The sequence below is a fragment of the Pezoporus occidentalis genome, unplaced genomic scaffold, assembly GCF_034315485.1.
Source record: "Pezoporus occidentalis ecotype Australia unplaced genomic scaffold, CSIRO_AGI_Poc_V1 ctg182, whole genome shotgun sequence".
In the NCBI taxonomy this organism is placed as follows: Eukaryota; Metazoa; Chordata; class Aves; order Psittaciformes; family Psittacidae; genus Pezoporus; species Pezoporus occidentalis.
In genome coordinates this window covers 775,347-792,705 of record NW_026913662.1, presented here as the reverse complement: position 1 = coordinate 792,705, position 17,359 = coordinate 775,347, and the positions used below count along the sequence as shown (strand labels likewise).

Here is a 17,359-nt window from a genome sequence, read left to right as displayed (position 1 = left end):
AAACCATTTTAGCATGGGTGACTCATCTCATAGAAACTCAGACACAGTACCCATTAGCCACCTTATTAGATAAGGAAAGTTTCTTCAGCAGAAGACATGATTATTTGCAAAAAATAGGTGTATTCCAAGGTTATTCACAGAGAAGTGTATCAGAACTGAAGGATATCTAAGATAATTAAATGGGCAAAATGATTTTGAAAACACTGAATGCTAATCATCAAGCTGGTTTCATATTTTATTAGTCACAAAATTGATTGACGTAATCCCAGTGAAGAAGAAAAATAAAAGTGTGTGAATGTGAAGGATTGTCTCTGAATTCCCTGCATAGTGTTGAGTGGAAGAAGGACCACTTTCCTTTGTTAACAGGGAACCACTAGTACGGTTCAAGCTGTATCAGTAACTGCACTGTGAGAGTTAATGCTGTGAAACTCAGAACAGCTCTAACTTGAAATTTTTGTAAGCATCTATCTCCTATGTTTAAAGCTATAACTTTTAAGGAATATTTTTACCTAAATGAGGGGAATTCTGAGTTTTTCTAAGTCATTGGAAGCCTGCACTATGCCAGCAAACCCCCACATTTTCAGTGAAAATAACCCTTGACCTGTTTCAAGAACTGTTATGAGGATAATTTGTCCTGCGTGCAACTCAGAGCAAGGTTACTTTCTGGCGCTTTGAGCAGGATCTATCACTAGGCTGAGAAGATTAATGACTGTGTTTGCAAAGGATAGGGAGTGAATACTGTTCCCCTTCAAGAGAAAAAAAAAAGTAGGGAAAATATACAAAATGTTGCAGGTATAGAATCATTTCTGAGCAAAGACTACAGTCCTGAGCAGACATAAGTCTTCAAAGACTGAGTCAGACAGCATGTTGGCTCCTCATGCCCAGTGTTTTCCTGTGTGTCTGTCCATCCTCCAGACATACCAGAGCACAGTTCATCTCAATAATGCTCTTGCCTTTCTTGACCGAGACTGCATTGGACAATTTTGAAGCCATCAGGTTCCTACAAGCCCTCTGACCTGTTCTCTTCTGTCTCATTCAAACACAGAGTTGCTGGGCTAGCTCACTTACCTGGCTCTTCACAGCTCCTGAAATTATACATATATAATTTTCTAGCCTCCTGGGAAAGCCCTAGTAAATTCCATGAGGGTCTGAGTTGATGTCAGCTGTGTTTTCAAGACCAGTCCTACCCCTGCTGCTGTCATGTGAATAACAGTTTCAGTGAAGTTAGAAGATGGGGGCATTTCAGCAGAATGCAGGCAGCTTTCTTCAGGAGAAGTGCATCTAGTTTTGCACTTTGGAAGCAGGAGAGACGCCTCATTTTAGACAAGGAACATCGAGTTTTCCATTTCAATTGCATCAGGAATATGAACCCTCCTCCATACACTGAAAAACTGGGACATATTAACATCATTAAGTACTGTAGGCATCTTAGCTGCGTTTTCTGTAGCGTTTACAAAGAACAGCTGCCTATTCTATGGCATCAGTCCTCATTACTCTGCGCAGTCTACACAGGGAAGGCAAGGAAATTGATGAGCTGGTTCAGTCAGCTGAAGTTGGTGCCTAAATGTGATAGCATTACTATTCCAGCAGGTGTATTGCTACATACAGTGATACATGTATAACCCTTGAAGGAAGGACTTAAGTATCTGTGAGACTCAGTGAAGAGTAAACTTGTGTAGGACTTTAAATCTCAGGCAATTTGCTTTGTACAGATTTTCAGCCTGCAGTAAACATGCTAGACCTTACTTGACTTTAAAGCAGTCATATCCAGTATCTTTATGCTCTCTCACTAGAGATAATGCTATTTTGTATTTTTTCAACTGGTAAATAAATAAAAGTTCTCAAACCATAAAAAATATTCCAGATGCAGAAACAATGAGTCTGCTGCATTTATCTGCAAATGCTTGATAAGGCTCTGGCTTCCCGGATATGGGGTTCATTCGTTCTTTCTTGGAGTACTTGGCTTCAAACTGTGGACGTATTTCCTCCTAAAGAATAGACAGACAATGTTCACATACAGCAGAGCTAGGAAAGATTCTGTAGGAAACTTCAGATTGCTTATCAGATAACCAATATCATTATTGGGAAGTACATCTTTGAATTCAGCAACTGGCGCATCTCCAATAAAAGCTGAGCTGGGAACTCAGGTCTCCTTCATGAGAACTAGAATAAAACACTGGATTCATAAAGCCATATTGTAAGTACTTAGTAAACTCCCCAGTTAGCTAGCCACCTAAACAATATAACAAATTCTAATTATATGGCTGTAAACCAGATAATTTTAAGGCTGATACCACAGAATTTTCCAACCTGGTATTAATCTATTGATACTGGAATTCTACAACAAAGCAAAAAAAAAAACAAACCCCAACATCCCAAAACCAAATTCCTTTATCCAAACCCAGTTGCTGTTTGCTAGGTAACTAGGTTACCTTCCTGTTATCAGCAAAAGTTTCTCAGCATTTGAAGAAGGAGCTATGACATCTAATACTGCTCAATTCTTCCCAACTTGGACAACATTATTTGAAGTCCTGTTTTGCCATAAAAACTCTCTTCTGAAATGAAACCTGTGGATCTCTTTGAGAGGCACTTTGATACATCTGTTTACAGCCTTGTCAGAAGACAAGGTTCACCCCTAGTTCAGGTAAGACCTTATGATTTTCAGCTGCAGTAGGGCTACCCCACTGCCCTGCCATCCAGGAGGTTCACCAACAGTCACACGTCCTCTGCCGTCTCACCCAAGTCTGACATTGAGGATGCTGTTAGAGTTGAGAGAAGGTACCGGAGAGAAAGTGGAGAGGGACTCTCACAGCTGCTGGCGGTCTATCTACATTAAGTCAAGTTTTACAACGCTGTGATGCATACTGGAGAACTGGCCCATGGTACAGCTGGCTACAAGGGAGCACAAAGACAGCTATGGCCTGCCTGAAGCTTTTCCACCAGGCCTCTGCTGCACATTTCTTTGTAAGAGCCAAGGACTGAGCTTAGAAAATTTAGTCACTTCCATCCCTCAGCCTGCATTTAATTGATTGAAAGTTGTACATGCCCAGACCTTAAATGACTGCATTGAAACTGGTGAATATTAACTGCTCATACAAGTCTCCAGAATGTGAATAAAAGTAAGATATCCTAAAATCCTACATCCTTTTTATAAAATTCCCCTGGGGTATGGGGAGAAAGTCATGCCTCATTCTCATTCTCTCAAGTTTTGAAGGTACTTTTTTTGAATACAGTTAACTTCCAACTTTGAGCAGCAACCTGGTAATATGGTGTTACAAAAAGTTAAGAGGCATGTATGTTCAGCTGCAGTGCCAGTGTAAGTAATTATGGGCTTGAGGGAACCATGCCTACATTAGCTATTTACAGAGACTAAGCACGTTTCTGAGGGGGCTCTTATTCTACCTTGCTCAAGCTGTTCCTGCCATATTAGGGGTGAAAGCTGCCAAGCAGATCATAATCTAGCAAGAGAAACAGTACTATTCCTGTGTGCCCAAGGACATGCAAAAGGACAGAGTGTAATAGCATTGAAGCAGGGTGCTTGAGGATGGCACCCCAGCTGGGGTTAAACCACTACAGGACTCTGCCAGCTGGCTTACCGAGTCATATACAAGAAACCCTTTCTTCTCTGCAGCTCTCTCTAAGCCAAGTTTCTATTATCTTTCATAATCTGCACTATAGGGAAGTCCTTATCATATCCACCCATTCATGAGTCTAGGTATCTATCTCCTACAATCTCCAGTCAATTTAGATAATGCAACTGCTATTTTTACAGACACTTTTCACACAAAACTGACACTTTGGCATGGGCCTGTTTAACGACACCCAGCAATGCTGAGCACAGTTTGGAGCAGGAAGTGTACAGTACTGTATCTGGCTGAGGTTAATGCTATAAAGTGACACTGAAGAAAAATATAAAAAGTATGCTGTAAATAGGAACAGAGCCATATTTCAGATGGCAGTGCCAGGAACTCTGCACAGTTCATTTCTGGTCGCACACACAGCCAAGACCAAGTTACTCTCCATGTCTCCCATCTTGCACCTGATTTACTAGGAAAGGGAATACAAACATGAAGGGATGAAAAACCCAGAAACATTTAGCCTATGTCTCCAGGCTGGGGGATGTGGGCACTGCAGGGACTGCTGCCCGCCCTCCTTAGGTGAAAATCTAAAGTGGTGAGGAATTCACAAGGTTGCATGTCTGAAGAAATTTAATTCTCCTTCCCTTTGTCTTCACTGCTTCATTCCTTTGTTTCTTCATTTAGAACAGAAAAATGATGGTGAAGTGATAGGAAGCCTTACAAATGTTTTGTATTTTATTTTTAATCTGTTGTAGGCAGGAATTAATAAATTTCTGTCTGTAGCAAAACCTTATTTTTCAATTTGACAATGAAAATTAAAGCAAGCAAAAACTAGACATGGCGGATAATGCTAATACAAATAACAATCTTCATTATCAAAATCTTGTAACTTAAAACGGTAATTAGAACTCTTTAATTAATTTCTTTGAAATAACTACTAAAAGAAATAATCTGATTTTGTCCAGTGACAAATGAATGGGATGTAGAGAGGAAATTTAATTAGCAGTGACTTTATGAGAAAGCAGCACTTTTAGGAGTAAATTTTCACCCTACAGAGATAAAATTCTCACTGCCATCTCACTGACATGAACAACTTCACGATCAAACTTCACAGGATACGTCTTTTTCAATCTAAATAAAACTGACTGTTCTGCTTCCTTCCTGCTTCTCAGACACAGATCATTCCAACTCTTTATTCACGGGAGAAACTGTACTGATTTCTGGAATATCAAAAATGGATTAATGTGCAATGCCTTAGAGCAGATATTTCCACATTAGAAGAAGTACTCTAAATTTCTTTTATCCTTGAAAATACATCCTTTTCTTTTTGGACGTTACTGAGTCCTTCAATAAGTGAATTCTTGCAGGATTCCTATCCTGCCTAGTCCAAGGATATATTGTCCTCTATATCCCAGATGTACAAAAAAGGGATTTGTAAAAGATTGAAAATCTGAATCTTGATCACTGGGACAATGATGTCACCCCAAGAAGGAAGTCTACTTGCAAAGCTTGTGGTTTGCAGGTCATACTGCTTGCCGCTGAAAGCAATAGCGAAGTGAAGAGATGAACTTTGAACCACAAAACAGGAAAACGGGAAACCACTTTTTCACCTGGGACACCTGCTTCCAAACTGTGACTGTCATAGGTGCAAAGTCCTGCAAGACCCCAGCTCCAACAGAAAAGTGCAGCATTTGATACTCAATAAAAGGAGGCAGTGTTCCACAGAGATGATCTTCAAGCAAGGACGTACATGAGCCATGAAGTAGGCATGGGCACTGTCAACTGTAGCATCTTCAGAGAAGACACCTCTGAGAGGCATCAGCTCTCACTCTTGGGATCCCACTGAAAGCTGAACAAAGGAGGAACTGATACCTCAAATGCCAATGAGATGCTGATGCTCTGATGACTGATCACATAAATCTTTGAGAAATAGCCAGGTGAGTTCCTATTAGTATCTTTAATCTCTAATGTGACAGATAAAGGTAGCATCTGGCACACTGCTTCTGAAAAGAAAATATCTAAGGAGAAAAATTCTCATTTCCTAGTTTATGAAAATGTGAATGGAGAATTGAAAATATATCGAAAAGAAAACATGCTTACATTTTTAACCAAATCTTTTTGTACTAAAGATTAAAGAATACATTCTTTTACAAACCTCTTCTTCTTCCCAGTCTATCAAGTCCCAGTCATAAGCAATTACTGCTCGCCTTCTTTTCCAAAATTCCAAAAAAACAGTTGCTGGAGCAAATAGAAAAATAATATAAAATTGGTTTTCAGTCAAGAAAGTGTTAATAACGATCACAGAACTGTTGAATGAAACTGTTACATTATTTCCATTTCTTTGCATAAATAGGTTCCTTTGAACAGCAAATCATGCTGATGATCAAAACTGCTTTCAAAAAACAGTGCTTTCTAAGGATTACTTAACTTTCCCCAAGTATGATCTAGGCTTTAGAGATTTGATTTAGTGCTAAATAAGAATGTTTAATTTCTAACCAACCAAGGGAGGACTCTCAGAGAATAAAATTGTTCCTGTGAGTCATCATTACTAGATATAGCAGATTTTTGATGAAGCAAAAGGTTTCCTGGGGCTATTGTAGGCAAAGCAGTAACTTTCCTTTGAAGACCATTTAAAATGCACAGAAACCAGTACCCAGAGGAAGCACATTACACTGCACATGCAAATCTGTAGAGTATTAGCTGAGGAAATGGGAACTCTTATTTTACACCTGTCTAATCCAGACCATTTTTTTTACACTACATGAGTGTATATATATGGTGTGGCATTAACATATGGCATTTTCAACATTCTGTGCTGCACAGCCCTTACTGATAGAATTCAAGATATTGTAATATGCCTATACATGACTGTGTTTCTATTTTGTGTAATATGCCTATAAATGACTGTGTTTCTATTTTGTGATAGGAAGGACAATCAAGGAAGCACTCAGTCATAAAACAGTATCTTCATATTCTGGAGGTTAATACTGAGTCTGTTTATGTTTATTTTTAGTTATTATTAGTTGCTTTCTTAAAAGAACATAGAAGATGTCTAAAGCTAACAGAAATCAATGGAAAGACACTGTGAGGTTTGTGTCTTTATTGATCACTGAAAAGCATCAGGCTGATAACCACAGCAAACATAAACTTCTCTGTTCATGAGCTAGCATGGTATCAGCTGTAACAGTGTCACAATACCCTGGCTATGTATTCTACATTCAGTCCTAAAAACATCTTAATGGACTATCTGCGCTATTGCCACATATTGATGATGACGTGGCATGATACTATGCACTGGTGCCAGTTTAGGGAAAGTGAACTTTTAGCCAGTAAGAATTACTATGTTGTAATGCATGCCAATGTGGCTAAGATATACTTAGAAAATGAGCACTGTGAGCAGATAAGATATCAAAAGCATGTCTAAGGAGGCAGATATTTGGCTTGAAGGCATTTTCCTACATCACATTATCCTTTGTCTGAAATCTGGAGTTATGTTACACCAGGTAACCAGCTGCTTTGATTTAACCTAATAAAGTCAATTCAATCTCCTCAGCTTAATGTTTCTATGACTTTCTGTAATAACTGCAGTATGATCAGTTTGGATAACTGATAAGTGCTAATAAGGCTCTTCTGTGGCTGAACCACCACATTATTCATTCCTCAACTTGTCTTCTGGTGGAGCTGCTTCTTTCCTGTCAGCTCATATTGAATTATTTTGTACAGGCTAAACAAGCAGCCCTGCACTTTTCAGAGACCTTGGAGAAACAAGCCTGATTGATTACTACCACTCTGTTTCCATTCCAAAAACAGCTTGAAGAAGGACTGAAGTGGACGTATGAGTCCACAGTCATGAACATCTCAGGTACATCTGTGCTGAAACATACTTTTTTTCTTCTCTTTTTTTCACAAACATGGAGTGACAAAACTATACTATGCATATTATATTTTGTATATTTAGCACCTGCTAGAGTAAATAGGTGCAGCTCCCGAAGCTTGCTTACAGAGCTAGTTGTCAAATAATTAAGTAGCAAATAGGATGATCTACTCAGCGCTGCTTCAGCTTTTACTGTGCTATACCTTTTGTCTTCTATCCAGGTCAGTATGCACTTCTCCCTTGATAGATATTTAAAAATGTGCTATAAATAACCATCTTTGATTGATTCACTGTACTACTGAGGTCTTCTAAAAAGTACTGCATTTTGAAATGTCTCTGTTTCTTCTCTAGTCAAGTAATCACTAATACCCTACATTACACTTCAACGTTCTTTTCTGACTTTGACAGCTCAACACGACACAGTTGTACTTACCCTTCTCCCATTTTCCTATTGGTATGTTTAAATCAGATGTTGAGAGTTCTCAAAATTATCTTGCTTGGAATTTTTAATTTCGCATTGGCCTTAACTCCCAGGTCTTTTTTTAGCTTTTTCTATACTGTACTTGCCCTGCTTCAGAGCTCAGCCTTGCCGCTCAGTCCTCAACGCCCACTTGCACAAACAGCTGTCTTAACATAACTTCCTCAGATACTTTTGAAACAAGTTGTGATCTTATCTAGTTATGCAAATGGCCTCTCACAGCAAATAGCTTAATCCTGAACTTCTCTCAGAAATCCTTTCTTTATTATATTTCATTTAATATATCCATCCTGACTTACAGAATATATTCTGTACACCAGGAATATTGCTGAAGAACCTCCTTAAATTCTGTCTTCTCAGAGATCAAATCAATGCGAATGTTTTATTCTAGAGCCAAGGTTTGCAGGCAAGTAATACCTTCTATTAGACTAACTGATATAATTGGAAAAACATGTTTTACGTTGGCATTTCTTATTGCTTGAAAAAAAAATGGTGTTAAATTATTCATGCCAGGCCTTTTTTCTCCTCCCAAGTTTGCCCTTCAGCAAGTGTTCTAAAGCTACTTCCTTTAGCAAAGGAAACATGCTTCTAGGTAGACTAGAAATGTCAAAAAGGGCTTTTCTTGTGTCCCTTAGTCTCCCAAAGATATGTAGAGACAGAGAAATTACCATCAGCCCACCTTGTCTTTAACAAAGCATTAGAAATTATGAATAGCTGAATTCTCCTATTGGACAGTTACAGAACTTTGCTACTTAGCTTCAGGAAACATCTAGACAGTGACATCTTTGTGCTCACATTCCCCAGTACTTCAACTGGAAAAGCAAAACTACAATTCCATCTGGGTTTACAGCAACATACTGGGAACCAACTGATTATCAAATTTACCTAGATTTGTTTCTGAGAATGAATTTTTGCTGAATTTTAAATGTCAACATTTACTTACAATGACCATCTGTCACTTTCTGTCTTTGGCAAGAATCCAATTCAAACAATAAAAAGAGAGGAGTTTTTCCTAGAAATGGGACCTACCTTTTCATCAGGCTTGACACATCTCAAAGTATACATAAAGGGCAAAGTGTAGGTGTTTCCCTCTACCACAGAAATACACAAAATGCTACTGCTCTCCTCTTTTTGAAAGCTTTGAACGTTTGGAAATACCATCAGGATTAGAGATTCACAAAAGGAAGAATTCTTTTTCAGCTTCTGAGATGATGACATCTCAGTAAGAATCAACAACAATCTGTTCACCAATAAAAAAAAAAGTATTAGTGTTTACAGGGACTTGCTGCTTCCTTTAAACCACAGCACTTCATAGCTTCAACCCTTTTGAAAGGGTTTTCCCTTCAACAGAAGCTCCAGTACAGAAAAGCTTATACAAACTACCAGTGAATATCACCAGTGTACCTAAGGGAGACTACCTTTTGCCTTTGCTACACCAGTTTAAAATGAAAGTTGTCTTAAGTCCTATGTCTTTTGGGAATACATTAGTAAGTATAATATTTTTTCCTATTGTATCAATTACTTTAATTCTTACATAGAACTTTGCTTAAACCAGGCAGAAATACAATAAGTGAGGTGATGGGTCAATATATTTTTTGAAGAAAAGTGTTTCTCTATTCCAATGTCTCCTGGTGCACTTGATAATTCCAACCTTTCTTTGATGGGACTGACTTATCCTACATCTAAGCACTATAAAAGATGAGTCCCTCTGCTTCAGAGTCCCACAGCCAGGCCTACTGCTGCTCCACAAATCAAACAGCTCAAACTGATATTTGTCATGGTAATGCATCTCCCTAGCCTGGCCACAGCAGTTTGCTCATCATTTGAAGAAACATTTTATTTCTATTTAAAAAGGGAGCAACCCTCTTTCTCCATCAATTAAAGATGTCTTTAGAGTAGAAAGAGGAAGCCTCCATACAGATCACGTCTTCATGGAAAGCCCAACCTGAACATGCCTGGTTTTGAGAACATCAAGCAAATGGCTGAAGCTTCTCCTTCAAGATGTGAGTTCACTAATGGATTTAAAGGCAGTGAAGGAGGAATTTTAGGTAATAAGACAGTGGCTAAGTTCAGACTAAAGAGGTAACACAATTCTAGCTGCCTTTTTTTGCTTTCATTCTCTATTTTTAAAAGCACTGCCATAATTTTTTATATGCTAGTGTCAGTCAAACTGAAGCATCTAGAAGGCTGAAGCTTTCACAGCCAATTTACCATGCACTTGCCAGTTGTTTCATGCTGACAGAAAAAAAACATTCCCACAGTTAAACTCCTATCATTGTTTCTTCTCTTCCCCTATGATTTACTGAGATGATGGTAATGCCTGCAGCTGCCAATAGGCTTACTGCAAACTGAAAATCCATTTAGGACAGGAGGTAAGCGAACTTATATATATAGTACCATAAAATCCCTGGAAAGTGTGGCTTTCCTTGCTCTGATGCTGGTTTAGCCCTAACTGTACGGAAAATATCTCCACAATTTCACTGTTGTCTGAGCAAAGTATTATTCATGAAAGTACAGTCTGGGTGGAAACACAGGATCACCCGATTCCCCAGTCCATAACCTATGCTTGCAACCTTGTTCCTATTCCTGTCCCTGCATCCCTCTTGGCAGCAAGCTCACAAGCACAATGTAAGCCAACAAAAGTGGTGAGGAAATCTCTCAGCCCAGCTGCTGTCCTATAGTCTCTTCTCCACAAACCAATTCATCTCTCTCTGCGGGATTAGGTGCTGGAGATGCATGGATGGACAGTGTATTTTGGAGTCCTTCTCCACTGGTGTGGTGATATTCCCATGGGGAATTGGGTCTGGGAGTCTGACAGGGATGCTGAAAGAGGGGGAAGAATGCAAGGCTACCCAAAGTGAGGTGCAGCTCCTGTCAGCTAGGGACAGCTTAGCCTTCTCCCACACAACAACTACAAGGCAGGATCAGGCACAGTCATCTGAGTGAGCAACTCCCCTTACTAGAGCTTCTTTTCCTACAGCCCTGGCTCTGGGCCATGCTAAGACACAGGTGCAACCCTGGGAGTACAGCTGTTTCATGGAAGCAGTGTTACTCTTTAGGAGGAACAAAGGCACTGTTGCCAAAAGCTGTAATCCAAAGAGATGCTCACCAGCAGTTAGGAACAATGACATAAATATTCAACAATGTTAACCCCTCGATTTTCCTATTGAGCTGAGATGGAAGTCTCTGCCTCTAAACTGTCTTGGAAATTCTCAACTTCAGTGAGCACATTGAGAAAAGGGTTGGAAAAGCTGCGTAAACATCTAAAAAATCTTTAAGGCTTAGAAATTTTTGGTGATTCTGAGCTCTGACATAGCCCTAAAACAAAGGTAAAAAAACAAGGAAAAACATTAAATTGTAAGATCTGTGAGTTTTTTCTTGAAGGTGATTTGTGATATTTTAATACTCCCAATATTACATATGCTGTATACCAATAGGCCTGACTGGTGTATGGTCTAATTTAATTAGTTAACTAAGGCAAAAACGTAGTTTTGGAGGAAGGAACTGGACAGACTGGTAGGCTAATCTATGTTATCCTGGCTGCTCAAATGTTGCCTCCTGGATATTTCTTGTGCAAAACAGATTTGCAGTTTAAAATGCAGATTATAAGGATTACTTGGACAACTTTCCAAAGTAGTTGGAGGTGTGTGAGAAAGAGCAATGGCCAAATCAGACTAGCTCAAGCTCCTGGAGCTATAAGATGGATGCCATTTTTGAGGCACCTCATGATCTATTTTCTAAAGGTGTTAACCTCTCAGAATGGCATGGTAGGAGCTAAGAGCCTGAGCATGCTCAGGGCATGTTTGAAAGACCATTTCTGCTGCCAGAAATTATTGTTTCCTCTTCCCTTCAATTCTGCCTATGAGACCACAGTAGGGAAAATAGTGGAGGTGGATACATAACTGTCCTATATGCAAAAATCAGACTCCATGGCAACAGTTAGACTGCTCTAGCATTAATTTGTCATTCAATGAAATCTTTCATTTATTTCATCAGTTTTGCTTTAATTACAACCAGCCTACACGTATTTAAGGTTTACTGCCTTTCTGCAAAGTGGGAAGAATAATACCTTAATTCATTTTAGTAGACACACTAAACTGAGATGACCCAAGCTAAAAGAAGTCCTGAACAGTAACAGAGAAAAGGCCTCAGTGCCAACAGACTGAAAACCAATTACAGCCCCTCCAGAATATATCCACACAGACTCTACATACTGAATTCATGTTTTTATTTTAATTAAAATTATTATCACATAAAAATATGATTTCAATCACTTCCATCTTCCTTTTGCAGAAACAGAAAAGAATCAAGCCTATATTGGTTTTCTCAGTGCCTGAAAAAAAAGTGTACTGGAAATTACAAAGGCCTGCATTACATCATAATCTTTAAGAAAAAGATTGTGCAATTACTTAATATCAAAACAAAAACTTACCCCACACGGCCATGAAAACAGCAAAAAAGACAGTAGCTCCATTGTCAAAAAGGTGGGTTACCTAAGGGATATAGTAATAGTATGATCAATGTGTGGTAGGGTTTTATTTTCTATTTTGACCTAATAGAATAAACGTGATCATGAGTGTAGCTGTCCTGTACTGACAATCTTGAGGATCCTTCCCTTGACATGTGAAATGCACCACCCATTGACAGGACTGTCTGCCAGCCTGGCCAGGGTATGACCGAAAGCTTTCATTTTAAGGAGCCATGTACAAAGGATGGATCATAAGATAAAGGTTGATGCCAAGGACACCGTAGCATGTGCATCTAGGACATGACCTCTGGGACTGCTGACTCTCTAAGTGCAAATTACATTCTAAAGTTTTACAACCCAAACAAGTGTTTTACAACCCAAACTAAGTCTTGGTAAAAGGCAATGAATGTTAATATTAGCTGAAGTTATCTGTCCTTTCAAGATTTTATCTGCCCAAGATCACTAAAGACAAATGCAAAGGCAAAATGAATGCTTTTACAAGGAAAGCATTTCTAATTGCATAGTTTAAAAATGTACCTTGGCATAAACGCAGCTGTCTGACAACCTCATGAAGGGACAGTATTTATCACATATAGGACACATTATGATATCTGTAGCTTGGCAGACTTCTTTACTGGAAAAATAGAAAAGATAAAAATCAGTAGCTTGATGCACAATGAAGTCTTAGAATGGATTGATAAGTTTCACTAACAGCTACTTGTTGAACAGTACTGGTTCTGTAACTGAAGCCAAGATCTTCATAACTGCATGTGTATAATTAATGTTTGTTGACTATCTAAGACTTCAGAGTATACAGTCCTAACTGCAGAGGCCAGCTCTTCATGGCTAGCCTAGCAGTATCTCTTTACCATTTCCAGCTTCTTCTTAAGTCAGAAGTGGCCTTTGGTAAGAAGAGAGTGGGCATGACTGCAGATGAAGTTAAGTTTGACTTATTCTTGTCATTTGTCTCAAGAACGTAGAGATGCTGCACTCAGCAGAAGGTCCCGGGGGTTCTTCATCTGAAGAATGCCTCCCTGCGGTGGATCTTTGGAAAAGGCCTTAAAGACAGTAAAAAATGTCCCACTCTTCTGCTGGTCTGTTACTATGGTAATAAAAGAGTTCTACTTTTTCCCTACTTCATGCTGAGTTGCCAGCAACATCAGGAACTGGAGCTGGGCAAGAAACATTGCCTTTCATCCCAGTTCCAGAGCACAAAACAAGGGAAGCTCGATACCGGGTAGCTTATGAGAAACAAGCACGGTCTTTTCCTGAGTTTTTATTCAATAGTTCAAAATGAAATAATTAACAATTCATATGAAGATCTCTTAAATTATTCATAATAACCCACTACTGTAATTTCCCTTATAAAAGTGCCCACGTTACCTGACTTGGCAGTGGTTCAAAGTGGTGACTCCATACAAAAAGACAAATAATCCAATGAAGGCAGCTGGGAAGAGCATCCCCGTGTACCAGCCTAACCAGGCAAAGTACAACCCAATTTTCTCACCAAAGTACCGTCTGTTACAAAACACAACACAATGAAGTTACCTGCTAATTAGAATAAATCTGCTTAATCTTGCTTGTTAATAGAAAGTAAATATTTATATCATATCTGAAGAGTAGATTAGAGAGCAGAGTCTGAATCCCCAAACAAAAAAGCCTGCAGCTTGGCTTATAGATCCACACTGAAAGACCTGCCTTAGGAAAGAACTTAGAAAAAAAATATTAAAAATTCACAACCCGAGTTTATAGTGAGATGAATGGAGACTTCAGAAGTAAACACTGAGTTCATGTTAAAAAGCAAGTTCTTTGTGTCTGGGAAACTGATGGCTCTCTTTGCCTTTTGGATGTATAACTGTACTTCCCAAGAAATTGCACTGAAATTAATTTAGTCACTAAAACTGGTGTAACCGCAAAAATTATTTGGGCCCAAATTATTTCTAAGGAATTAGCTAACAGAAGTTATTCTCCAGTCCAATTTATTTTCATTTGATTATTTCTTTTCTTAGCTTAGTTCATGCAAAATTAATCTCATGATTCTGCCACAGAGGAAAAGAAAATAAAGTGCAAGTGAGATCCAGCAATATCTTTATGCATCATCTTGCACTGATTTGAGGAAAGTAGTCTGAATTAATCCTGACTTGTTAGCTATATTGCTTAAAAACTAACTGCAAAGTGGCCAGGAAGCTCCTATTTGCTAAATATTCATTAACTTTCTTCCTCCTCCTAAACACAACCAAACCTTTATTTATGTGTTAAAGAATACATCAAACACACAAAAAACCCTGCTGAATTTACCAGCATAAGAACAGGCTCATGCATTGCCTTGTATTTGATAGTCTTGTACACAGTAGGATGTTGATTAGATTAGGATGCTTCACAAATCAATATGAAATTATCATGATTACAATGAATATTTTAGTAGATTATTTGCAAGATTAGTTTTAAAGAATGAGGTAAGATGATATTCTTGCATTTCAGACTTTACAGAAAACTTAAGCTTGATATCAACTGAATTTGAGAATAGCTGCTGTTGAAAACCCACTTTTACATTAACGATGCAATTTCTGATCTGTCCAGAGACAAAGAACGCAGAAAGACAGCACTGCTGGCTCCTTTATGCTACCAGAAAACATCTTTGGTTAACCTTTCACAGTGAGGAGAAAAGGACCCATGATGGGCTCTAGGGCTGGAGGCAGTGGAGAAGAGAAAGAAAAGCTTGGTCTGGAATGGACAAAATCATCAGTTTTCAAATGAAAATGAAAAATTTCCAGTGTGAGCAATATGTGTCTGGGCTGAGCTCATGCTCTGTTGAATGATACTGACCTACACTATTATCATTTGAGTTCACCAGTTCTGTATGAGAAGCCAGATCACATGGTTTTTGTTTTTCTGACATTCAACAGAAACTCAGATTTACAGGATAAAGAGGTGATAAGCTAACAGCAACATACTCAGCTCTGACAAGGACAACAGGTATGGCTGTAAAAAGACACACTGGAAAATGCTTTCTGAGCCCTCACTTTAGAGTGTTAGTGAACCCTTTGGCCTAGTTATTTTCCTGACACCTAGGATGTCAAACTGTGCCTGCTACACTGAAAAGGCAGGCTCACATTTCAAGATTACTTCCACTGAATGTTTATGATCTCTTTTTTTTTCCATATACATAGCTCAAATTAGTGAAGTAAACCTAACATCAAGAGTTTTTATTTCATTCTCTACATTCAAGGATGAATGCTTCCTTGTTCCACTGCCCAAGTCAAAAGACATTAATGACAAACTTCATCTCCTATCCTGCTGGACCTTTCCTTCTAAATGGCGCAAATCATAGTACTCTTTTTTGATCTAGAGATCAAGCAGCTTCATCGTAAATGAAGGACCAAGCAAAGTTCAGTGTCTGCATAAAGAAGAATGGACATGATGGGGAGGAACCCAAATCTCTGCAATGTAAGGAAAAGGGATTTGAGGACATTTGTGAGTTGCCCTTTGCTTCACAACTGGTATTCTACAGGTTGTACTACTGTAATTTGCACCAGGATCAAGTTAATATTTAATTTCTTATGAACCCATAGCATATTTTTTCTGTAAACCTCTGCTCAGAAGAAATACGAACAGAGTGCTTATGGGCTGAGTGCTACAGGAACAAACTATGGCCGTAACAAGGTCATTGGAGACCTTCCTAGTTGCCATGTTCACAGCAGTTCCACATTAATTCTAATCCACAATTGAGTTAGCCTGGATCATCTTGACCCTCAGGAGACAGAGGTGGTTGAGAGATACCTTTGCCACTCATTCCATTGAAGTTGCACCAAAGACAAAAACAAGCTCTGCTTCTTCTCTGTCACTACATACAGAACAGAAATCTCATACAGCTCTCCAAAGTGGTGGCAGTTCTTTTACCTTCATGCTGGTGCTTTAGCCAGAAATCAGTAATGTACGTGAAGAATTCTAGGGTGCATCACTGTGCATTATTTATACCCAAATTTAACCTGTTATCACTTTGCTCTTTGAAAGCCTCTTTGAAATTTTCCAACACTAGTAAACATTTGCATTTTTGTTAACTTTGTTAACTTATTACCATCCAATTTTTCAGATGGTTAATAAGAATAGGAAAAAATGATTTGTTTCTTTGATTGTTCTCCTACAGAACATTTCCTCCACAGCTAACCTAAAAAGCAGATATAACCCCCCAAGCACCTAATAGAATAATTAATCTCTCCTATCCTCATATATGCTGTACCTTTCCAATAATAATAAAAAAATAAATTGAGCTTCTCAATTTTATGCTAGCCCATCACCTACCTTAATGATGAACTGTCTCTCCCCTCACACCCTTCCAATGGTAGAACTATCACTGACTCAACTGGGCCAAGATTTCAATCTCAGTGTTTATCAATAAGGCACATTTTTGAAAACTATTAAGCCACAAAAATTTCAGACTATTCTGTGTTTAACAACCTTCATTATAGAATCTTTTGCTTTCAGGATGCCTACAAGGAAGTCATGGAACTAAAACACAGGCAGGTTTAGATTCAAGCTAAGAACATACCTATCCTCATTAATCCTTTTGCAGGTTAGAATGAAATCCTGTGCAGAACTTTTTACATCACAGAAACAAGTTGTGAGGGAGCTAGGGCTTTCCAACAGGTGTTTTGATCACATGAAGATCTCATGTTATGGCAGCAGGTTGAAAGGGAGTTGTCAGCTTACAAACAAGTCATTTAATGTAAACATGGAGTTAAATGCAAATTACTTGGGTATTAGCTTTGTCTTGAGGTTCATTTAGGTAAGTTTACCATCACTTTATAAATACATTTTCCCCTCCCTTTTTCTCCTGTAAATAACATGCACAAGCAGCAGGAGGAGCAATTTGTGCACAGCTTAGAGGACAGCAGCAGCGATCCAAAGTGCTCAGGAATCACTGCAACTGTTTCCATTGATTTAGGTTGTCCCAGAGCATA

At 38.7% G+C, this 17,359-nt stretch overlaps 1 protein-coding gene across 5 annotated transcripts in view; it reads right to left on the bottom strand.

Annotated features, from left to right (window-relative positions):
- The window catches only part of ANO4 (anoctamin 4), a 218,144-nt gene that overhangs the window by 34,442 nt on the left and 166,343 nt on the right, over positions 1-17,359 (bottom strand). For all 5 annotated transcript variants that reach the window (XR_009964174.1, XM_062615474.1, XM_062615476.1 and 2 more), the window contains 5 exons: positions 13,782-13,916; positions 12,936-13,032; positions 12,363-12,423; positions 5,734-5,816; positions 1,848-1,988 (listed from right to left, as the gene is read on the bottom strand). Coding sequence is in view for 4 of the 5 variants with exons in the window: in XM_062615474.1 (XP_062471458.1) it covers positions 1,848-1,988; positions 5,734-5,816; positions 12,363-12,423; positions 12,936-13,032; positions 13,782-13,916 (517 nt within the window). In the remaining variant the exon portion in view is untranslated. The remainder of the gene's footprint in view (positions 1-1,847; positions 1,989-5,733; positions 5,817-12,362; positions 12,424-12,935; positions 13,033-13,781; positions 13,917-17,359) is intronic.